Consider the following 24,884-nt stretch of genomic DNA (forward strand, 5'->3'; position numbering starts at 1 on the left):
ACAGCATGGTTTCTCAAGTGTGGCCATAGTGGTTGCATATGGCTCTCTGGGAGTCATTAGCAAGGCATAACAATGAAAGGTGGGAAAGCACACAGGAAGAAAAAAGAGCAGCAAAGAGGAAGGAACAATGAAGGATAGCTACAAGAAGGTAAAATAAGAAGTAACAGAAAACCATTGATTGGAGAGTATGCTTGCCCAGGCCCTTGGAGGCAAGAGTTGGGCAGAGAACAAGTGTGCATTCCTTACTCCTTGCTAACCCTTACTTTTTTTCTGTACAAAAGAGAAAGAGAAAAGGCTCAGCAGTGAGAATTGATGGAGAAATCATATCCAGGTTGCACTCCTACTCATTGTAAAGAGCAATTTGAGATCTACTGAAAGAGCCTGACTGGAGCGTAATTTATGCTTTACCGTTGCAGTATGGGAACTTTTCCCCCATGGCTTTTTACATATGTGTCTTGGAAGAGTTTAGATAGGGCCAATACCAAGGTTTCCACCTATCTAAGCATCATGCTGAATTGTGGCTAGAAATTATTCCATAACTGGCCCCACACAAATGTCTCTGAGATGTGTGTGGTAGGGGAAGAAGCTATGAAGAGGAGGCCCCATTGCCACTCAGCAAAGGGTGGGCTAGGCCTGTGTGAGTTCCCACATGGCGAGCTATTGGAGAGGGACAAATCTTTATAAAAGGCTTGAAACACCTTATAGGGTTTCTTTTCCATATCTGCAATCTGTTTAAGGATATTGGTGATCAAGATGAATTGTTCTTTATAAAGCAATTTTAGAACCTCAACTGTTTTACAATATAATGATGATTTAGTCAGTTGATTAGTCAGTTAGTAGGATGACAGATCTGTTGACAACTCTGCACTACAGGGAATATTTATTATCAAACTGCTGATCAGCCTCTTTGGGGCAGTCATGCGTGTTCATCTGAATCTTGTTGACCTGATTTTATCTTGTTGGCCCAAAACAAACTATATAAGCAAACATGTTAAATGGCAGTTGTGCACTGTGACGATCCCACCTTTGGTTCCACCTGTCAGGTTCCCACCTGCTTGTGGCTACCGCCTTTCACTAGGCACCACCTCAGGACACCACCAGTCAGGATCCTCGTTTTTATTTTTTCTCACTCTGCTCTAGCACAGATCTCACAAGATTCCACTGCTAGGCAGCAGCACCAGTCACTGCCTGTAAACAATACTTCTAGAGACTTTGCCTCAGTCTCTCTATAGCTTGTTACTTTGTGTCTGGGTGCCCCTGCTGTGCACATCCCCCATGTATCTTAGTCTATAAAGCATACAATCCTGGGTTGCTCTGGATACTTGATGTTACAATATCTCCCTTCACTGCTGCCACCGTATGATACAGTTTCCCTTCAGCCTTGGTAATTACCCTGCCCTCCCTTCTGGTCTGTGTATTCCCAGCCAAGGATCAGGCTTTTGGTAAACCAATAAAAGTATTTATTTGATAACACCAGGAAATAAGATTACTTTAAGAATGTTTAACAAGCGTATGGTTTCATATAGTGCCACTCTTTATGTTTCTGGTCATATATATACTGTCTAAATATCAGCCAATTATAATCCAACCCTCCCTCAGAACTCTGCCAACCAACCCATCCAAATAACTCTCCACTAACGACTCTCCAACAACTCTCACCAACCGACCCCCTCTCAACTGTCACCCTCCCATTTATACCTTCAGCCATTCAAACACTCAGCCAATCATCATCCAGCATTCTCCAGCCTTCCAACCCATGCTCTCCCCCCTCTCATTCAATTCACTTACCATATATTCCTTAATAAATCCGCCCTGACCATATTTACAGGTTTTAACATATAAGGACATCACATGCACACAAAGAAATGTTGCTGAAAGTCATGAAAAGCAAGATTACACTAAGAGAAAAACAGATTATCATTTGTCAAGTATTTTAGCAGTTTACAGGAACTGCTTGACTGTACTAAGAGTTGCTATAGAAATAAAATGTGGTTAAATTTTGCTTCCCAGGTCCTGTGGTGGTCTGGTTTTGTTGATTGGATATACTTTGTTACAGGTGAGCTATGTGAAGAGAAGCTGGATTTCTGTGCCCAAGATCTGAACCCCTGTCAGCATGACTCAAAGTGCATCTTGACACCTAAAGGATACAAGTAAGCCCTGTATCTTTATAGTCCACTTTGTTTGTGTTTTTAATCACCACTTTGTCCTCTTGAATGGCTTTGGGCTTTGTTTTTTCACGGGGGTGAATTGTGCTGTCAGTTCTCGTTCACAGGAGTTGTGCTCACAGAATAATGGCTCTATAGATTTTTCCTTTAGTTTGCATGGAGCCCTGTGTAACAACATGAAGATTCTCTGTTGAGTGATCAGTTTTCTAGCAGTGTGGATTAAGTACAGACAATGAAGAATTGAGAGTTTTTATGCTCTGTGACAATCCACATAAAATCCTTTTGGTTACTTGGACTAGGAAGCAGGGCCGGTTCCAAAGGGTGGCCAGGTTGGGCACTGGCCCGAGGGCCCTGCAGCTACAGGAGACCCCAGGGGTCCCCTGAAGGGCCCTCCGCTCCCCTTCTGCGATCCGTGGCACGAGCCTCGCTGTGGATCGCAAGACAAGAGCTTCCGAGCCACCCGCCACCATCCCTCTGCTTCACCTACCTTTCTCTGCTGTTCTTTGCGGCTGCGCGCACTGCATGCGCAGGGTTGCCATCAATCAAGGTGGCGGCCGAGGTTTCCGTAAGGGACTGAAGCCTCTGCTGCCATCTTGGTGGCGGGGGATGGTGGCGGGTGGCGGCGGGTGGCTCGGAAGCGCTTGTCTTGCAATCCACGGTGCAGCTTATGCCACGGATCACGGAAGGGGAGCGGAGGGGCCCGGGGCAGGCTGATGCCCAAGGGCCCCGGCATTCCTGCTAGGAAGTGAATAATTATGTTAAATTAAAGCTGGATTATGAAGCTGTCATTATAAAATGGGTTATTAGCCATTGAAAACTATTCTACAATAAGGAGGTTCATCACCAGGAAGGCTAATCTTTAATTAAATGACATCCTTATTATCATTAATTAGTATGCACCCTTGAAAAGTGTTTTTAATGGACTTTAGATGAGTAGATTTAAAGACCCTGTTGTGCCAAAACAGCAGTTGTGAGTTGTCATCCTCAGTCCATTTAGACACCAGTTTCTCTTCTAAATTGCCAGCCTTAATTTGACCATAGTACCCATCAAGTGGAACTAGTATTTTGATAAGCATGGTTCTTTCTTCTTAATTTGTTCCCTTTCTTTGAAGCATGATAGATGGACACAACTTGAACTGGTGAGTCAGAAATCAGGGAACTGGTGCTAAAGCAACACAATGGGCCTACATAACTAATGAACCACCAAGCCAAAGAAGGCCCACCAGTCATGTATGTTAGTTCACATGGGGTTTGGTCACCCTCCTGTTATTGTTGACAGTCTGGGAATGTAAAAACTAGCAGTGTTGTCAACCATTGTTCAGTTCAGTTTATTTATTTACGGTCATAGACCCGCAAGCTGTCAACCATTGACAAAGCACAATACACAATTTACAGTCTGCATCTGGTTTGATGGGTCACCAAATCTGCAGGTCTACACTAAAAGACATTTATTGAAAAAATGGAGGGCAAGTAGATACATGGTAGGGATAGGTGACAAATTCAATTCAGTTTGCATTTCAATCCAAATTTATCAAATTCACACTTTCTGAAACAATATGAGAACTGAAACAGCCATCCTTCAAAATTTGCACTTATTCAAATTTTGCAATACAGTTTGCCAACCAACCAATGTTTACAAAGATGCGTATGTTAGGGGAAAGCGTTTATAAAATGAATATTTGGGTGAAAACATACAAAAATACATTATATGACAAGAAATTGCTTGCAAAATGTGTACATTAGTCAAAACTGCCTACAAAAATGTGTTTCTAAGGGGAAATTCACACTAAAATGCTGGAGAATTTTCATGAGAGTTTTTTTTAAATAATGCAAATTGCAGAAATGTGGAGAACTGAATTTAAGACTGGAAAATGAGAAAATGAGAAAACTGAAATTGACAGATCCTTCCATCCCCAATACAGGGTAGTTTTTAAAAAAAAAAAAATAAGGTGGGTAATATTGTGGCATAGCTGATAAAAGTAAGATGGGTTTTCACTAGGGTTGCCAGGTTCAGGGCCTGAGACTGATCCTGTATCTTTAGGAGAAGAGAAAGTCAGCCAAGTGCAGGTGTTCTTGTAACTCTGTAATGAGAAAAACCACAAGGTGGAATTCTCCCTCCCCGCTCCACAACTTTTAAAGATACAGAAGACCTCTTGGTTGCCAGGCCCGGCCTCTAAGAGGTCTTCTGTATCTTTAAAAGTTGTGCAGGGGGAAAGGAGAATTCCACCTTGTGGTTTTTCTCATTACAGAGTTACAAGAACACCTGCACTTGGCTGACTTTCTCTTCTCCTAAAGATACAGGATCAGTCTCAGGCCCTGAACCTGGCAACCCTAATTTTCACTGAAGTATAGATAACCCAGTGCTGTGAAAAGCATGTTGGTAACTTTTTACATTGCAATTATTCATGAAGAATGCAACCTCAAGTCATGCCAACATTGAAATAGTTAACTGATGAATAATTTATGCCAGCTTACAATTCTTACCCTACTTAACTGGGAGTAAGCTCCACTGAATTCAGTGGGACTTGCTTCTGAATAGATATGGTTAGGACTACAGCTTTAGGCTGCAATTCAATATACGTCTACTCAGAAGTAAGCTCCATTGGGTTCAGTGGGGATTACTTCCATGTAAATGTGTATTGGACTTAGTCACTGAAATGCTGAGCCAATCCATGGTTACCATATAATTGAAATTCATCAGTAACTTTTAATTGTTTCATGTACTACAATTAAGTGCTATTTCAGTGGTGTTACAGGCTATGTACAAGAAGGCATTCCTAGGAATTGATTAAATTGTGAGACAAAGGCCTGATGAAAATTGGTAACATGAGCATCTTAGGCATTATAGTAAGTTGTAGAAAATTGTGTAGATTTCTGCAAAAGGCTTAAGAAAGGTAGGAACACATGAAATAGTATTACATGCTTTCCCCTAGGCATTGCATATCTTGTGGGTGGCTTCTGGATACATAGCTGTCACTGTCACTTGAGGCTCAAGTAAACTTGGTGGCACAGAGTGCTTTCCATCAGCTTCAACTGGTGCCCCAGCTGGGCCCCTATAAGAACATAAGAAGTGCCTTCTAGATCTGGCCAGTGGTCCATATAGTCCCATTGTGACCAACCAGATGCCAGTGGGAAGACCAAAAGCAGGACCTGAGTGCAAGAGCACCCTCCCCTCCTGTGGTTTCCAGCAACTGGTATTCAGAAGCATACTTCCTCCAACCGTGGCTATTAGCCATTGTTAGCCTAATCTCCATGAATTTGTCTAATCCTCTTTCAAAGCCATCTAAGTTGGTGGCCATCACAGCCTCATGTGGCAGTGAATTCCATAGTGTAACTATGCGCTTCATGAAGAAGTAGTTTCATTTGTCTGACCTGAATCTTCCAACATTTAGTTTCATTGGATGTTCACAAGTTCTAGTGTTATGAGAGAGGGAGAAAAGTTTTTCTCTATTCACTTTCTCCATGCCATGCATAATTCTATAGACTTCTATCATGTCACCTCTTACTCACCTTGTCTCTAAAATAAAAAGTCCCAAATTCTGCAACTTTTGTCATAAGGAGTTGCTCCATCCCCATGATCATTTCGGTTGCCCATTTCTGAACCTTTTCCAACTCTACAATTTCTTTTTTGAGGTGAAGTGACCAGAACTGCACACAGAATACCAAATGTGGTGGCATCATAGATCTGTGCAGCAGATTTGTGTGTGTGTACACATAGACACACTTCTGAGCAGCTCTCTGTGAAAGTGTGGGTTTATTGTAATTTCCACTGATTTTGTCAAACTAAGCAAAGTGCTTTCTGCACATTTTTTAAATAATACATGATGCATTAGATACATATTTTTATTAACTTTAATAGAAACTGACTTGGCAAAGTTCTGTGTATCTCATGATAAAAATATTTGCATTCCATTTCTTAATACACTTTCTGAGTGCTTCCTGCATGCACTTCAGTGAGTTTATACTGGTGGAACACTTTAACAATTGTAGTATTAGTGATGACTTGTACAAGATATCCCTTCCGTATACTTCCCCAAGCAGATGTTAGACTGAGTCTCCATAGAAAGTATAAGGCCTAAAGATTTGAAGGAAAAATAAGATTGAGAACATACTATTTATTAAAAGGTTTATATCTCATGGTCTCAAGGGGCTCTCAGAAGTGACTTTCAAAAATGCTTGCAGTATAATCACATTAAAAACAAATAACAGGAACAAAAAAATCATGTTAAAAACTAGTGACAAGAACAATGTAGTTTCCTAACTGGTGCCAAGCTTCCTACTTTCACTTTTGGTCTTCTCCAAGTGGCAGTCCAAAGGTTTCCACCTTAAGTGTTGTCCTCAGCCCCTGCATAAAGACCTCTAATCTTTCAAGCAGCAATCCCTTCTGAGCATCTCTGAGCCAAGCTGGAACTCATACAACCCAGGGTTTGTTCTAAGCTTTTTTTCCTACTGCACAAGCAGCCAGCCCACTGCCAGCCCCCAAACTAGTTGAGTAATTAGTCCTATAATATATTATTAGCAGTGCTGTTTTTGTGACAGTACTCACCAGTATGGAGTACAAGCACCTCTTTTTGCTGCCCATGCCACCCATTTTGTGCTGGCACCATGATACCTTTATCAAAGCATGAGTACCAGCACCTCATTTTTTACCAAAAAAAGGACAAATTAGTAATATAAGGTTATGAAGATTTGAAAGGAAGCCATATTTATCGTCATTTTCTATTTTTTATCTTTTCTCATCTATTCTTTTTTAGAAACTATCTAACTCCTTATTAAATCCCATATGCTCAACAGCACAAAAACTTATTTAACACTGCACAGAATGTGTCTAGCTGCATGTTAGAATAAACCTTGACACAGCTCTTGATGCTGTTAAGTTGTTCATAAATAATCTCCCCCAAACAAAAGTATTGGATAGTATGGAAAACATTCTGTACACGAGTAAGCTGTATCCTGGGAAATAGTTGGACCTATGCCTCTGGAAAAACATCTGGAGGATGCAAGCTGTCTCTTGCAGATTTAATGGGGAGCTGCTATGTCCTATTGGTCAGCTGATCAAGGGGCTCCCTTTTTTTTAATCTTCCAAAGCTGCACTGCTTCCACCTAAGCCTTTGATTCCTTGAAGATCAATGAAGCTGCATGGGAAACATCATGTGTCTAGAGGACACACCTTCACTCTCACAAGGTTTCTATAGTAGGCTAAAAGAATTCAGAAAGGGGATCACCACCTTCCAGTGCTCTACTGGCACAGGACAGCCCCCCATATACTTGGTCAGCCTTGATCAGCCTATTTGGATGTCATTGGAGGCAATCGGATGAAAGAGGGAACTATTAATGAATCTAATGAAAAGGTCTAGGAATTTGCACTGCTCTTGCCTGCAGTTTTCAAGATTCAGAAAGGTCAACTGGGCAAGTTCAAGCTCTGGTGGCCTAGTGGCCAGGTAGTTGCTGAACTCTTTGCCATGCTTTCAGACAAAGAGAATACAGTTTTCAGCAGTTTTTCTCCCCAAACGTTTTCTAAAGATCTCACAACTTCCCAGATGACCTTGATAAAATAGTCTTGACATTACTCATAAAAAGTGAAGTAAAGCTTTATAACAGTTATCTCATTTTTTGTGTTTCTTAGACAAAAAAATCATTTCTAATGCCAATTTGATGTGAAGTGTAATATTGGTACAGTCACTGTTTTCAAGTAAAAATGTAAATGCTCAAAGCAAAAATATTTGTCTAGATCACGCCAACTAAGGTTCATATATTTGCTAATTTTGAACAAGTATATGTGTAACTCCAGTTGCAGGGAGAGCTGTCAGAATGATTCATGAGAGCTCTCAAGATGTACAGTCTGAATATTTGATATAATGTCAGATAATCAGACAGAACATAAAACAAGACAAAGCTGACAAACGTTAAACAGTGGTCTTTCATGCAAAGCAGAGTCTTAAATCTATATACCAGCTTTCACCACCAAGCTCTAAAATATTTTCTTTAAACTTCAGTACAATGCATCTTGAAAATGCGATATTTTTTTCTAATTAGCACTGCATTTTATAGTCATTCTTCTCTCCCCTCTCCCAAGCCTCCTGCTTAGCAGTTAGGAACTGCATTTACCCTTGTATTTTTCCACTCTGCAGATGCAATTGTACACCAGGCTATGTAGGAGAGCACTGTGATATTGACTATGACGACTGCCAAGACAACAAGTGTAAAAATGGAGCGCAGTGTACTGATGCAGTGAATGGTTATACATGCATATGCCCTGAAGGGTACAGGTGAGAGCAATTAGAAGGGAATGAGAAAATATCTGTTATCACATCTAAATAATAACTTATTTGACATAATTGTGTCTTTGTTTACATATAGTGGACTTTTCTGTGAGTTTTCACCACCAATGGTCTTGCCTCGCACCAGCCCATGTGATCATTATGAGTGTCAAAATGGAGCCCAGTGCATCATCAAGGCCAATGAGCCAATCTGTCAATGTTTGTCAGGTTACCAGGGTGATAAATGCGAAAAGCTAGTCAGCATAAACTTTGTAAACAAAGATTCCTACTTGCAAATTCCTTCAGCAGAGATTCGTCCCCAGACCAATATCACCCTTCAGGTAAAGATGTTCTTAAATACTCTGATCATAAAATACCTAGTTAATCATATGGGAGGGGGTGGTTATTGAACTCATCCATGTTTCTGACAACATTTAGGCAGGGATGGGAAGGAGAACCCTTGGCCTCCCAAGAGTTGTTGAACTACAACTCCCATCATCCTTGACCATTGGCTATGCTGGCTGGGGCTGATGCGAGTTAGAGTCCAAAAACATCTGGCAGGCCACAGGTTCTCCACTCTGAGTTAAGGCATGTGCCTTAACATTGATTAGAAATGGTAGTTAGGAACAAACTAAATGTTTGGTGGCTTAAAGAATCCAGGCCACTGCTTCTTCATTGCATAGGAATTAAGGTGATGGAATGTTTTCAGGAAAGAAGAGACCAGAGGGAGGGAGCCCGACCTTTTCCCCATTTATTGCTTTATCTCTGCAACTTCTTCTCTTCAAGCTGCTTCTCCCCCAGCTAGGTCTCCCAAATGTGTGTTTGCCACAAGTGCAGTTAAGCCCCTAGGTGGGAAGGTTCAGGAGAAAAGCCATGGGTGTGTAGCTTTTCTGAATGCCATGACTGAGTGTACACAGATTTGCTTCTACATGATGTGTAAATGCCCCCTGACAGAGTAGCACCAATGGCTCTCCATCTCTAAAGGTTAGAGAAATTGTCATACAAAACTGCCATTGATATAATAATTGACTACATTAATGAAAAGAAATTTTTGGTTTTATTACCTGGATAACCCAATATAATTTTTTAAAACCCACTTTTCCTCCAGGTAGCATGCAATTACATGTGTTATAGCACCTCCTAGCATCCGAAGGCAAGAATGCACAGGAGTCGAGACCCAGGCTGCTCCTTCCAGTCCCACTCCAGTTCATTCTTGCAATTCTCCTTACAATTGTGTAGTGAGGTTGTGTGTGTGTGTTAGATTTGTGTGGGGAGGACATGGTGCAAGGAGTGTGAGAGTGCCTATTTTTGTGTGAGGCTCCTTTTGTCTCTGTTGGGTCCTGCTGAAACCCTAGCAGGTATCCCAATCCTCTCCACCTCTGTCATGGGGCTCGTGGCTGCAGACCCACACCTTGCACTGGTTGCCCTCCCCATCTCCATCACGGGGCTTATGGCCAGAGCCCCGCAGGTTTCACTGTTTGCCCTCCCCACCTCCTTCACAGGGCTTGTGTCTGCAGCCCACAGATCTCCCTGTTTTCCCTTTGCGGGGCTTGTAGTTGCGGCCCACCAGATCCCCTTGTTGGTTGGCTAGCAGGCAGAGCTGACTGCCTAACTTTGTGGGACTCGCAGCTGCAGCCCAGAGGTTCTTTGAGTCTCCCCCTCACAGGATTGCGGATCTTACCAGCGCTCACAGCTGTGGCTCCGGTCGGCTGCTGAGGCGGCAGCGCTTACTAGCACTTTCCTTTTTGGAGCTCGCAGCTGAGACTCCAGCCGATCATGGGGGGCAGTGTGACGCTCCTTCCCTGGCTTTCCCTGTCAGGTTCCTACCTGCACGTGGCTACTGTCTGTCACTAGGCACCACCAGGGACTCCACCAGTCTGGACCGCTCTCTCTTATGGTTTACCTATCCGCTCTAGCACAGATCTCAACAGATCCCCCTGCTAGGCAACCACCAGTAACGTCCCAATACTAGTATTCCCAGAGACTCTGAATACTGGTATTGTTATTCTCTTCACCGCTGCCACCATTTGTTACAGTTCCCCTTCAGCCTTGGTCATTACCTTACCCTCCCTTCTGGTCTGTGAAACCCCAGCCAAGGATCAGGCCTTTGGTCAACCAAATTAAGTATTTATTACAGATAACAAAGCTAACAAGATTAACAAGATTTCTTCTTAAGGCACATAAGCATATGGTTTTACTCAATACTAATCTGAACTCCACCTCCCTCCTGGTAAACAGCTCTCTAAACCCCACCAAGCAATCCACTCTTTCTCTTCTCCCGCCCAGATTCCACTCTCACTCTTCCTTTTATACATTCAGCCATTTTAAACACTCAGCCAATCATCTCGCATTCTACTGCCCAGTCACTCCCCCTCCTCTTTCACTCCACTTACCATGTATCTTCTAAAACAACAACACTTACCATATATACATTAATATAGGAACATCACAGGCAGCAGTGCTCCATCTCTATGCCCACGTCCTTTCTTCTCTGTTGGGTCCTGCTGAATCCCTAGCAGCTATCCCAGTCCTGACTGAATCCAGACTGAGGCGAGCCTTTTGGAGCTTGCGGCTGTGGCTCTGGACTGTTGGCGCTTTCCCACCCTTTTTGCTTGGCTGCCATTTTGGCTCGTCCTTGCCTCCTTTAGTCTTTCGGCCCACCATTTTGTTTGCATTTTTCTGCCCTTTTTGCTTGTATTTTCCCGCTCTTTTTGATTAAAAGTCTTTCTAGCTGCTTTTTGTGTTTCTCCTCATCCTCCGTTTGTTTGCCACACCCCTCTACTGTATGTGAGTGTCTAAGCATGACATCACCGCACCCCTCTACCATGTGTGGGTGTCTAGACATGTCTAAGAGTTGAAATCACTGCACACTCCCCTCTAGTGTGTGTGTTGGACTACAGAGACCGCACCCCTCTACTGTGTGCATGCATACCATATCATGGCAGGCCAAATGCCAACTGCAGATTTTTTCGATCAACCTTCTGATGCAGAGCAGCATTGCTTATCCGCCACAACACCTCAACGGTATGTTACTCTTCCAAGCTCACTGGAATCGTCCTCAGTTACAAACGCATGGCTGTGGAGGAGGCCTTTCCCTCTCCAGCTGTGTCATCAGATGAGGACTTTGATGGGTTTCCAATTCAGCCCTCCAGTGCTAACCAGACTCCTGCACCTGCACTTCTCACTCGCTAGTCACTGGTCTTGTCCTCTACTGCCACTCATCCCATGCCTGATGCTAGGGCTCAGTCCCCTGGCACTGCCATGTTGGGGTTAAGAACATAAGAATTGCCTGCTAGATCAGGCCAGTGGTCTATCTAGTCCAGCATCCTGTTCTCACAGTGGCCAACCAGGTGCCTGGGGGAAGCCCACAAGCAGGACCCAAGTGCAAGAACACTCTCCCCTCCTGAGGCTTCCGGCAACTGGCTTTCAGAAGCATGCTGCCTCTGACTAGGGTGGCAGAGCACAGCCATCATGGCTAGTAGCCATTGATAGCCCTGTCCTCCATGAATTTGTCTAATCTTCTTTTAAAGCCATCCAAGCTGGTGGCCATCACTGCATCTTGTGGGAGCAAATTCATAGTTTAATTATGCGCTGAGTAAAGAAGTACTTCCTTTTGTCTGTCCTGAATCTTCCAACATTCAGCTTCTTTGAATCCCCATGAGTTCTAGTATTATGAGAGAGGGAGAAGAACTTTTCTCTATCCACTTTCTAATGCCATGCGTAATTTTATACACTGCTATCATGTCTCCTCTGACCCACCTTTTCTCTAAACTTAAAAGCCCCAAATGCTGCAACCTTTCCTCGTAAGGGAGTCGCTCCATCCTCTGGTCATTCTGGTTGCCCTCTTCTGAACCTTTTCCAACTCTATAATATCCTTTTTGAGATGAGGTGACCAGAACTGTACACAGTATTCCAAATGCAGCCACACCATAGATTTATACAACGGCATTATGATATCAGCTGTTTTATTTTCAATACCTTTCCTAATTATCCCTTGGAATTTGCCTTTTTCACAGCTACCGCACACTGGGTCGACATTTTCATCGTGGTGTCCACTACAACCTCGAGGTCTCTCTCCTGGTCAGTCACCGCCAGTTCAGACCCCATGAGCGTAAATGTGAAATTAAGATTTTTTGCTCCAATATGCATAATTTTACACTTGTTTATACTGAATTGCATTTGCCATTTTTCTGCCCATTCACTCAGTTTGGAGAGGTCTTTTTGGAGCTCTTCGCAATCCCTTTTTGTTTTAACAACCCTGAACAATTTAGTATCATCAGCAAACTTGGCCACTTCACTGCTCACTCCTAACTCTAGGTCATTAATGAACAAGTTGAAAAGTACAGGTCCCAATACCAATCCTTGAGGGACTCCACTTTCTACAGCCCTCCATTGGGAGAACTGTCTGTTTATTCCTACTCTCTGCTTTCTGCTTCTTAACCAATTCGTTATCCACAAGAGGGCCTCTCCTCTTATTCCATAACTGCTAAGCTTCCTCAGAAGTCTTTGGTGAGGTACCTTGTCAAAAGCTTTTTGAAAGTCTAAGTACACTATGTCCACTGGATCACCTCTATCTATATGCTTGTTGACACTCTCAAAGAGTTCTAATAGGTTACTGAGACAGGACTTTCCCTTGCAGAAGCCATGCTGGCTCTGTTTCAGCAAGGCTTGTTCTTCTATGTGCTTAGTTAATCTAGCTTTAATAATACTTTCTACCAGTTTTCCAGGGACAGAAGTTAAGCTAACTGGCCACAGTTCCCATTCACCAGTCTGATGTTGCTGTCATGTCACCACCTCAACAGGTTCATCTAGTGACTACAGAGCCACACCCCCTGTCGACCACACAGGTACCTTTGCTTGGACTGCAGTTGACTTTGAATTTGTTTCTCAACTGAAAGATGTGTTGCTGGGCTCCCTGTCACAAGCTCAACCACCGGTGCAGCCGCAGGTCCAGTCCTGTCCAAGTTCCTGAGTCCTGCCTCATGCTCAACTTCACATCAGGGCTACTACTGCTCACTGCCACTCAGATGAAGGTTGATCTGTCACCAGAAGCAGAGCTGTAGGCAAGGTGGCAGACCCAGAAGACCCTTCCATTCCACCTGAAGTTGAAGGGGATGATTGGAGTGATGAATCAGAGGTGGAGGTGGATACCACTCACCATCTCTTTGACTCAGCTGATTTCTTATCACTTTTTTGCAGGATGCTGGAAACCTTGATCCACCAATCTGCTCAGTTGGAACCTGTGCCTCCACCAGTTAAGGATGCCAAGGTTCTGAGAACTCTTAAGGTCTGCGGTACACTCTCTTCCTGTTCTGGACCCTCTGGATAAGTTGGCAAAGTTGGAATGGGCTTACGTTTTGCATGCCAGATGGGTTTCAACTCTGGCTAATAAACATTATTCTTTGGCCACTGACTTTATGAATCATTTGAAGATTCCGGCAGTGAACAAGCCAATTTCAGGTTTGGTTACCAAGTCTCTTCTCCCAAAAGAAGGGGGCTCTCAGTTCAAGGACTCATCTGAACAAAGAATGGATTTTGCACTTCATAAGAGCCACTATGCAACAGCCTATTCTATCAGGGCTTCTTGTGCAGCATCAGTGTTCACTAGAGCTTCCATGATGTGGTTGGATGAGCTCCTGAATGACCCCAATCCCATTCCTACCAAGATCAGAAGAGCTCTTGTGAACTTCCACAAGTCAGCAGATTTTGTGGCTGATGCCACCCTGGATGCGACACAGTTTGTGGCTCATGCTATGTCAGCAGGTGTGGTAACACGAAGGACTCTGCCTTTGCCATTGGGATGCTTATACAATGGCCTAAGCCAACCTATTGACGGCGCCTTATATGGGCACTATGTTATTTGGAGAAGAGGCTCTCAAAACTGTTTTGGTGATCTTTAAGGATAAGTGGAAGTCAGTCTTAGCCACAAATAAAAAAAAAAGACAGGAGGCTGTTTAGAAGATTTGCCCCATACCACCACTTTCAGCTATTTCAAGGAACACATACCAGGGGAAGGGGCCATGATTTTCATTCCTTCAAAGGCTCTTGGTCCAAGCAGCAATTCCAGGAGTGTGTTCAACATCAGGGCAGGCCAGTTCCCTCTTCCTCCTTTTCTGGAAGGGGAGGCCATCAACAGAGGCATTATTGACGCCATTCCTGTTGGAGGCAGATTACTCCTTTGCAGACCATTGGCAATGTATAATGATGGACTCTTGGGTAAGAGACCTCATATCTTACCGCTACAAAATAGAGTTCTGGTGAATTCCGCAGAATAGGTTTCTATCCTACCCCCAGCCCACTCTCCAGGGAGACGGTTGGTAATGGAGGAAGCCATACAGCATCTTCAGGACATAGAGGCCATAGAACCAGTGCCACCAGCCAAACACTATATGGGGGTCTACTCTGTTCTGTTTGCATTTCCCAAGAGAGATCTCTTATGAAGAGCTGTGCTAGACCTCAAGTTTGTTAATAAGTTAGTGAGATATTGTCAATTCAAAATGGAGTCCCTAGCCTCAGTCATAGTGGTAGTCCAGGAGGGGGACTTCCTTGCTTCCATCGATCTGAAGGAGGTCTATCTTCATGTTTCAATCTGCCCTTCCCGCAGATGCTTCCTGAGGTTTGCATTCAGCCAGCACCATTTTCAATACTGAGTCCTGCTGTTCGGTCTCTCTTTGGCTCTGAGAGTGTTCACAAAGGTGATGGTCACCCTGGTCACTCATCTCCATCTCCAGGGTGTCCACATTTATCCTTATCTGGACAGCCTTCTGATCCGGGCAGAGTCCATGGATCAGTCTTTAATTCATGTTCGTCTCACTCTCGCAGCCCTGAGGGACCACAGGTTTTTAGTCAATTTCAAAAAGAGTAATCTATCTCCTACTCAATGGCTTCAGCACCTGGGAGCGATCCTAGACACAGCTCAAGCCATGGTCTTCCTATCACCAGAGTGAATCTCAGCAATCAAGAAAATGGTGAGGCTTCTGATGCGCCGCCTGGCGACAGACGTTATGTTACTGGCGAAAGCCCTGGACATGTTCGTATCAACCATTCATATTGTCCCTTCGGCTCGACAACATACTCAGACACTCCAATGGGGCTTATTGCCATTTCAGTTGGACATTGCCTGTTCCACACACCGGGAGCTTTGTATTTCTCCCTCACTGCCGTCTTCCTTCTGGTGGTGGTCTTCCACTCGGAATCTCAGAAGGGGAATTCCATTCCAAGAGCTGGACAGGACTCTAATTACAACAGACACCAGTCTGATCAGCTGGGAGGCCCACTGCAGCTCCCTTTTCACACAAGGCACCTGGTCTGCATCAGAGAGGGATCACAGTATAAACTGGTTGGAGCTGAGGGTGTCCATCTGGCCCTCTGTCACTTCCAGACAATGTTTTATCTCATCCATGTCCTGATCTGAACAGACAACACATGTGTGAAATTGCCCTTGAACCAGCAAGGGGACACCAGGTATCAAACTCTTTAGGCGGAGGCCACTCTGATATTCAATTAAGCTGAGAGGGCAGAACACCTCAGTGGGGTTCTGAATGTCACTGCATACTGGCTAAGCAGGAAGCAAGTGATTCCAGTGGAGTGGAGGCTACATCCTGCAGTGTTTTGCCTTCACCAATACCGCTTCAGCACTCTGATAATGGATCTGGTTGCCTTGACCTACAACACTCAGCTTACCCAGTTTTTCTTGAGGTATCTAGAGACAAAGGCTCTTTGAAATCCTTGGCCGGATGGCCTCCTGTACACGTTTCCACCTGTTTCCCTGCTAGGCAGAACACTGAGGAAGCTTAGACATGAACAGGCTCAATTGGTTCTACTAGCCCCGTACTGGCCATGCTGCCTATGGTTTTCCAATCTCCTCTTCTTATCAGTTGCAGATCCTTGGAGGTTGCCAGTGAGGCTGGATCTTCTATCTCAGGGACCAATCTGGCATCCGGATCCAGATTGGCTGAGTCTGACAGCTTGGCATTTGAGCAGACACAGTTGATCCACACCGGCCTATTGCGGGAGGTTATTAATACCATCCTGGCCTTTAGATAGCCATTGACCAATAGAATTTACCAGAGTACATGGTCGGCATTTTCCAGCTGGTGTGTCTCCCATGGTCTACAGCCCTCCAAAGCCATGGTCTAACAGGTCTTACAGTTCCTTCACAAAGGTTTGAAGATGGGACTGAAGCCCAATGTCAAATGCAGTGGGTTCATAGCAGCTATCAGGTAATTAACAGATACCAGCAACAGGCCAGACCATAAATCTGCCAGGCAGGAGGAACCAGGAGGCCAGCCAGCGTGTTTACCGTTTGGGAGGTGCCAAAGCGGGATGCAGAGAGTTGAGTCCTTAAGGTAGTCCAAATGTTCAGAAGCCAAGAGATCCGATCAGGCAGGGCAAGGTCCAAGGGCACGGGTCCACAGGAGAGCCGGAGTACTGTCTGCAGCAAGGCTTGACATTGACTCTAGCAAGAATTCTCCTTTTCCTTCCAGTCTTTTATGCTCAGCATTCGAGGCCAGTTGCTTCCAATCAGCCTGTGTTCTTGCGCACTCTCCTGCTCCTTAATCGAGCTGATTGCCTTCATGGCTGTAACACCTGTTGGTGTCTTCTCTCTGCTGGGGAAGGGGCAGCCTCCTGGTCGCTTCCCGACTCTGACAGGCAGGCTCCCTCAGGGGCTTGCTCCTGGTCTGGCGAAGGATCCTGAGCTGTCTCCCTGCTTATCCCCCTCTCCTGGGTCTGCGGTCTCCCATTGCTCTTCCTCCTCGGATGAGTCCTCTGAGACTCATGACACTCAACACCTTGCATCACCAAGCTTCTACTATCTCTTCTGTTTTATCTGTTCATTCTTCAAGTATCCCCATGGGCTGTCACCCTCTGGTTAAATGTTTTTTGACGGGAGCTACTTCAGTCGCTCCATCAGTATGTCATTGTTTTCCATCCTAGAGCTTACAGAAGGTGCTGCAAGCCCTACAGCACACACACCCATTCAAGCCCCTCAGGACTGTGCCCTTGCCGGCGCTTTCTTTCAAGGTCCTTTTTCTAGTGGTGGTCACATCGGCTAGATGGGTGTCAGAGTTGGGAACACTCTCATCGGCCCACCATCTCTGCGTTTTTCATAAGGACTTGAGTAGTTTTACGGCCTGATCCATCCTTCCGACCCCAAGTAAGCTCTACTGCAAAGTGAATCGTTATGCTTCTGATTGCAGCAGGCACTGTCCTCCTCTTAGGCAGCCTGGCCCCACCTTATTAGGACTGCTTTGGTACATCCCACCTGATGGTATGCTACCTGGAGAAAACAGACCGTTGGTCTCAGCTGAAAGGTGGTTTTCCCAGGTATCATCCCATCATGGCCCTCCCTGTTGGTGGCTGCCTGGGTGTATTATACTGTATCACCTTTTCATACACATATTTAGTGGTAAGGTTCCTTCAGTTTCAATGTTAATAATGTGTTAATGAGTCAAGACCTTTGTATATGTGTTCTGACTGTTGCTGCTCCTTCGTTTGAGCAGTTGCCCTTTTTCTTTGCTGTTCTGCCTGTTCTGCTTACGACTGCTGTTCAGATGTCTCACTTCGGCCTTGTCATGAATTACCTGGAGTGGGACCAGAAGGAGCAGCCTGGGTCTAGACTCTTGTGCATTCTTTCTAGGAGGCCCTATAGCCCACATGATGGCATGATACCTGGGAAAACCACTTTTCAGGTGAGACCAACAGTCTGTTTTGTTTCATGTGAACGTATTCCTTTGAAATGAGACCACTTTGTTTAATTTCATTGTCTTCTAATGAAAAATATTGATTTGTCATAAGATTGCCACGGATGAGGATAGTGGAATCTTGCTATATAAAGGTGACAGAGATCATATAGCAGTGGAGCTATACCGTGGACGAGTGAGGGTCAGTTATGATACAGGAACATATCCAGCATCTGCGATTTACAGGTGAGTCTATAAATAATAAGCCTGTTAAAATATAGTTTACAGATCCTCCCTATTCTTTAAGGTGCCTGGGTGTGTGTTTTTCTGAATACTTACTGGCAAAATAAAATTTATTTATTACATTTATATACCACCCCATAGCCAAAGCTCTCTGGGCAGTTTACAGCAATTAAAAACAATAAAAACAAATACACAAATTTTAAAACACAAAAAACAATTTAAAAACACAATTAAAAAAAAATTAAAAAAAATTTAAAAATAAATTAAATAAATAACAATAAAATACTTTCCAAGGGTATGTTGAAACTTTGTGGAAGTGGAATTTGCTGATATAAGTACTGCACTTTTCAGTGAAAAAGAGAACTTTTCCTGGAGCAGGGATGGTGAACCTCCAGATCTCAGAATTCAGACTATGAAGGTCTCTTAGGCCACATCTCTGCCTCATGAGGCTCCAGCTGCCACACACCATGGTCGACTTTCCAAGCTCCCATACTTGACTGAAGGCCTGCCTGCCTCTGGTCTCTCTCTCTGCTAAAGCAATGAAAATGAAAGAGAGAGACCAGAGACAGGCTGGCAGGCAAATCCGGTGTGTGCATGGGGGTGTTGCAGCAGAGAGCAGAAATAACTGGTCTGTTACTGGTAGTTGACGTCTGGGAGCTTGGAAAGCCAACCATGGAGCACAGCACCTAGTCACCATACTCTGTGGTCGTGTATATCTCTACCTATATCCCAATCAATTTCTCTGTCATTGTTGGGGAAGGAGACAGAGATGCTGATTGGGATGCAAGCAGGTACACATGAAAACATAGAACCTACCTGACTCCTGGTCAGCATCTTTGTGTCTCTGGTGGAATGAAAGAAAAAGATGGTGACCTAGGAGGCAGACACGCACATGTGGAAGCTACAAGAGAGAAAGAGAGGAGGTAGGCTGGCAGATTTGGGGGGGAGACTGATGTGTGTGTTCTTACCATACCCACTTGCTCTGACCATGCCCCCTGCTGGAATGTGGACCCTGACAAGTTCCATCCGAGGTAATGTAGCATCTTGACAGGAAAAAGTATCCTGTTCCTGGCCTAGAGTTTAGGACCCTGCCATGAATGTTGTCCTCATATCTAGTCAGGCAGCCCTACTATTGGGCCATGTCCTTTCAGGCACATAAAGTGTTTTTATCTGTACATTTTTCAATGTGAGGGGTGCCATCATGTACTAAAAACACCCATCTGATTTGCCATAAATCACATGCTAAAAATGGAACACTCAAAAACCAGTGTGTGAACATTTCAGTGCTTTGCAGAACATAGTATCTAAAACTCCTGAAAGCCCACCTCAATGGTGAGACCAGCTTTACAAGCCTGAATTCGTCACTGGTTTGGATTAAAGTCCAAGCCAGAGAAGAATACCTGACTTCCCCAACTGATGAAGATTTTGTGTGGCCAGGAGAGAGATCTAGGCCTTGGTCAGCTTGAATCCCCTACAGTCCCTTGCTGAGAAGGGCTAATGGTTTGAAATGGGCTGAACAGCCTCTCTCTTGTGAAAGCACAAGATTGAGGGTTCCGCGTACTCCCCTTTGTCCGTAAACTATCCAGATTACTTATGTGACAAACGCTGTGGTCACCTAAGCTTCCAGAATTTCTGCAGCAGTTAGTCTAGGATAGGCATACTAATGGTGGGAGATCCCACCAAGGAATATACTTCAGTCTAGGGATATCTCAGGAAAATTAATTAGGAGCTCAACAGCAGAAGATCGTACAATGTTCTATTTATTTCTTTAACATATGTTTCTTTAGTGCATATTATGCTATAGATGGCCGTAGCCAAGGAATCAAAATATCAGATCATAAACAGTACATACCGGGGATGTACACCAAACATGTTATACTTTATAACAGTATAGGCCACGCATCACATTACATTGTTCTTCAATACAACATATAATGGACAGCTCATCCTTGTAATCTGTTGATCATCAGCACCCAGGGCAGTATTCTTCTGATCAGGCTTAAAGCACTGGTAAAAATGTCCTGGGCTGACTGCCTTATATAGCCCTTTTTTATCACATGTTCCCATCTGTAAATCTCACAGTGTACGCTGACTATGTATTCTGTACCTGAATGTGGAAGTTAAATGTGAATGCTGAATGTGTACCAAGTACAGAATACTTGGCTGGTTTCCTGGCTACTTATCTCTTTTTACAATAATAGGGAACACGTTGGCTGGTTTCCCAGAAATGAAGAAAGGGGGAGGGGAATGAAAAGAAGCCCTTTTTAAAAAATGGCTTGTGTTTCACTATGCTGGAACATACATACCTTACTTTTACTTAATTTTCTATACATAACACTAGAGAGTTTGTGAGGCCTAAAATCCACAAAAATAGCGGGAGCCCATTACAGGCTGCTTTTTCCAGTCTGTGTTAGGAGCACATGGAAAGACTCCAGATTTGGACTGCAAAAGGTTACCATTCTACATGACTCAGGAGTGCCCCAGCAGGATTTCCCTGAATTGCACCAGGCTGGCTGGTCCTTATCTCTTGTGAATCATTGGGATGGTTGCTTTTTGCAGCCTGAGTTTGGGGCACTTGGGTTGTACATTCAGAATAGAATGAGCTAAAACAATTTTGCGGGAAATATCTCATTTTATTTTTGAGCTAATCTGTTAGATTGCAGATGACTTGTCCATCCATCTCTAGTTCAGATAGGCAAGTTCTATAGTGGTTCTCATGCAAGTAAAATTTTAAAAGACATTATTTTCACCTTCTACACACAATGCTCTAGGTGTGAAATTGTGGCTGGCACAAACTATTGTCCCTAAGGGAAAAAAAAGATTCAGAGGACAATAAAACATGAAACTGTACTAATTAAATAAACAAATAGTTCTAGCTCTCTGTGCCACCTGCTCCGACTCCACCTGTTTAATTCACTCCCACACCATTAATACGAGTCAAAACTGGTTGCTTGTAGAGGCTTCCCCCTATCATTCCAGCACTCCATTCATTTGTGGGTTTTTCCTCCTCTCCCTTTCGTCTCCATCCTGTGGCTAGCTGTAAGGCTTCTTTCCTCTGGGCTCACCACATAGGAACTCTCTCCCTGTTCCCCTTCCCGCTGTCTCTCCCTCTCTGGCACGCACAAACAATTCTAGAGAGCAAGAATGGCCCTTTTGTAGGGATGTGCTAGAATTCCACCCAATTCAGATTTGGTACGGAATTTAACATTAATTTGCTTATTCGCTATTGTTGCAGATCAGATTTTTATGTAGTGATTTCCTGCAACTATTTTCAGAAGCTGGTTTTTTTAAAAAAGAAAAGAAAATCTGCATGTAATATATTGATATTAATATTGATTTTCTTGCTATTTCCTTCAGTTTATCACTATTTATTTTCAAAATAACGACAGTTCCTTTCAAAATATCAACAGTTCCTTTTAAAATATCAATATTGGTATCAATACTTTTTCTGAGGGGGGGGAATGATTGGTAAAAGCAGCAACTTATGTACAAAGAACAAACTCAAATCAATACTAGCCTGCTAGATCAACGGAACCCTTTGAAACCAGCACTGGCCAATGCATTCCATCCCTGGCCAATGAATCCCATCCCTAGCCTGTAGGGTCCAGAGACCCAAAGGTTCCCCACTGTTCACCAGTTATGTGTAAGCATATGACTGTGGGGGAATGTATGTGTATCACATACATAAAATCACAGTCTTGCTTGTTTACAATCTAGTTTGGCCAGACCTAAGGCTGAATTATATAAATTCTCAGGGACAGCACTCTCTCACTTTGCGAGAGTGGGAGAATAAGCTTTGATGACGTGCTACAACACAGAGTGTTGAGAAGAAAGTTGCAATGATATGATTTGGCCAAACAAAGGCACAAGACTTTTTCCAGACACATACCACACTTATGTCACTTATTGACAGCTGGAGCCATGTGAACAGGGAGATAAATCTTTTTACACACTGTTATCATTTTCTAAGTGATCATACTGATCATACTCAGTATGGAGTGCATGAACAAGTCTTGCACAGAGGGAAAGAGCATGAGGGTGAGGAAAACTGATCAGATGTGATCAAGGAGGAATTCTGTATGTTCACTTCCAAACCTTTGCTTTTTTCCACACAAACATACAACTCCCAACTTGAATAATAAAGGATTCTGATGCAATGCCTGCTCATCCTGAGGGGTTGAGGGAAAGGAAGGGAAGGAGCTAGAGCCACTTTTCCACGTTCACACATGCTTGTCTTACAGATGAGCACTTTAGGTATTATTATGGAAATGTTAGAAACTGCTGCCTGCTTATTTCGAATAAGATTTTAAAATAATTCAACTCAAATGGCAAAGTGGAATTAAAAGATTAAAACCATTCTTTGGGAAATAATGGTACAGTTGTGATGTAATATCCAAGGACCCTGATGTTAGTAGATTGCTAACAAATTTGTATGAATTCGAAAGAAAAATTATCCCTGTAAAATTCAGCATTTTCTGTACCATAAAGGACGACTTCTAATGGTCCTTGAAAAGATTTTAAAATACTGTTACTCTTTACCATGCTTTGTTTATAGTACTATAATTTGTGCAACCAATATATTCTTTCCCATGTGCATGCATTTAACCACAATGAATAAAAAAGGGATTACTGTATACAAAAGAAATGACATTAAACATTAAAGCACAAAAGGGAATAGATATATTTAAGTTTTTTTTTTCTTTTAAAAACTTAGAAAAGATTGAAACTAGATCCATGTATGTGAGGAACTGGAAAGACTTGGGGATTATTGCTCTTGGTTTTATAGTTTAGTTTCTGCTTCTGCCAGATATTTTCTGGGAAACAAAGAGCAGCCAAGCTCTGCATTATTTCTGTCTTGATGCGTCCAGCTTCATTAATCCATCACAGCCATCTATTGTCTGTCTTTTTCTTCTCCTAGTCAACTTTGAAAGTCATATGTAAAGCTCCTTCAACTATATTATCCTACTTTTTTCAATCTTCCGTAGAAGAGCTAGGATCCAAAGTAAGTTCCCATGTGAGTGCTGGGGCTGCTAAGGTCTTTTCCCCTCCTGCAGTCCCCATACTACCACAAGCCACTCTCAAGATAATTCAAGGTACCACAGTTTGACCAACCTCTGCAACTGGAAAAGAAAACGGGGAGGGGGGACCCTTTGTATACATAGATGTGCTTGGATTTGTGTGCAGTGTGTTTTGGGTCCTACTCAAAAGATTCTTAGAGCCTCCAAAAGAGATTAAGGTGCTCATGGCACTGAGGGATGATTGTTTCACAAAAGGCCACAGTCGCCTACCTCTGAGCAGCCTTGATATGAGCATGTTAATATATTTTTTTTGACATTTTTCCATTCTCTTCCATAAACTGGGTGATTTTCCCAAACAGGCATTGGGATATTTCTGTAAGTATGGAATTTTTTCTCTCTATAGCAGAGAACAAGAGCTTCTCTATACATGGCATTGGCGTGCATGACAATTTGGTGCAGTAGGAGCAGCAGGAAATGTCATTTCAAAACATGTGATTAGGTATGCTAAAGGAAAAGGAGATGCAAGCCAACCTCAGCTAGCTAAATGAATGGCAAAACTAACACAGCAGAACCCTGAGGGCCAAGTTAGACAGGATATTCAATGAATTATTACAAGTAATGTATAGTTTTTAAAATTTAAATAGCAGCAATAGGGGGAGGGGGATATCAGCACTAAGATGTGCAGGAAGGGATTGCAGTCCTAATGAAAATACCCCCATTGTTATTTGTCCTGGAAGAAAAGCTTCCATTGGTGCCAGTGGCTCAAGATAGCAAGCTCAAACACAATTGTTTACACATGCCTTTCCCAGAATGCCTGGGACTGTTACCCTTCATCTCTCTCTCTCTGTTGGAACTTTCATCTTCTCTTTGACAATTGTGAGGGAAAAGGAAAGGTCCGGCATGAGAAATTCTGAAGATTTATACTGGCTCAGTCTACTGAGCATTAGCTAGGCCAGTACTGAGATTAAAAGCAGTCTTCAAAAATTGCAAGCCCATGGGTAAGAAGGACCCATGATCTGAGTGTGCTTGATGGAGGGAAAGTGCAAAGCAAGGTTTATTAGTTTCTGGATTGAAGTGTGCATTGCAAGATGTCTTATGAAGTAACATGACATTGCCATATGCCTTTAAAATAATAAGAGGCCAAGGGTCAAGGCTGCAAATAGTCTGTTTTGGTCACTTTAACTGCACATTGACTTCCTCATCCTAATTATGTTGAGGTCAGCCAAGAAACTGCAGCTCTTTGGGATGCCACAGCTCATGATACCCGAACATCTCAAGAACCTTGCCCAGAACCTACATCTGATATCTGCAAAAAATGTAGTACACAACTGAAGACAGCTGACAAGTCAACGTTTTTTGGGGGGTTCACTCAGTTATGCACAACCAGGAAAATTGTTTTGGCCTATTCCTTGTAATTTTCTGAATACTGAATGCCTTGAGATGTCTAGCCACACCTATAATGTGTTTAAGAAGAACATACACACAGTAGAATCTCATTACAATGTCTCAAATACT

General features: G+C 43.4%; 1 protein-coding gene across 7 annotated transcripts in view; it reads left to right on the top strand.

Moving 5' to 3' along the window:
* Positions 1-24,884, top strand: part of SLIT2 (slit guidance ligand 2) — a 438,710-nt gene that overhangs the window by 407,826 nt on the left and 6,000 nt on the right. For 6 of the 7 annotated variants that reach the window (XM_061583554.1, XM_061583552.1, XM_061583553.1 and 3 more), the window contains 4 exons: positions 2,057-2,150; positions 8,297-8,434; positions 8,526-8,766; positions 18,224-18,354. In XM_061583554.1, coding sequence (XP_061439538.1) covers positions 2,057-2,150; positions 8,297-8,434; positions 8,526-8,766; positions 18,224-18,354 — 604 coding nt within the window. Of the gene's footprint in view, positions 1-2,056; positions 2,151-8,296; positions 8,435-8,525; positions 8,767-18,223; positions 18,355-23,269; positions 24,165-24,884 lie in introns of those variants that run through there. The other variant, XM_061583558.1, reaches the window with a different exon arrangement.

Source organism: Rhineura floridana, chromosome 9, assembly GCF_030035675.1.
Source record: "Rhineura floridana isolate rRhiFlo1 chromosome 9, rRhiFlo1.hap2, whole genome shotgun sequence".
NCBI classification, from domain to species: domain Eukaryota; kingdom Metazoa; phylum Chordata; class Lepidosauria; order Squamata; family Rhineuridae; genus Rhineura; species Rhineura floridana.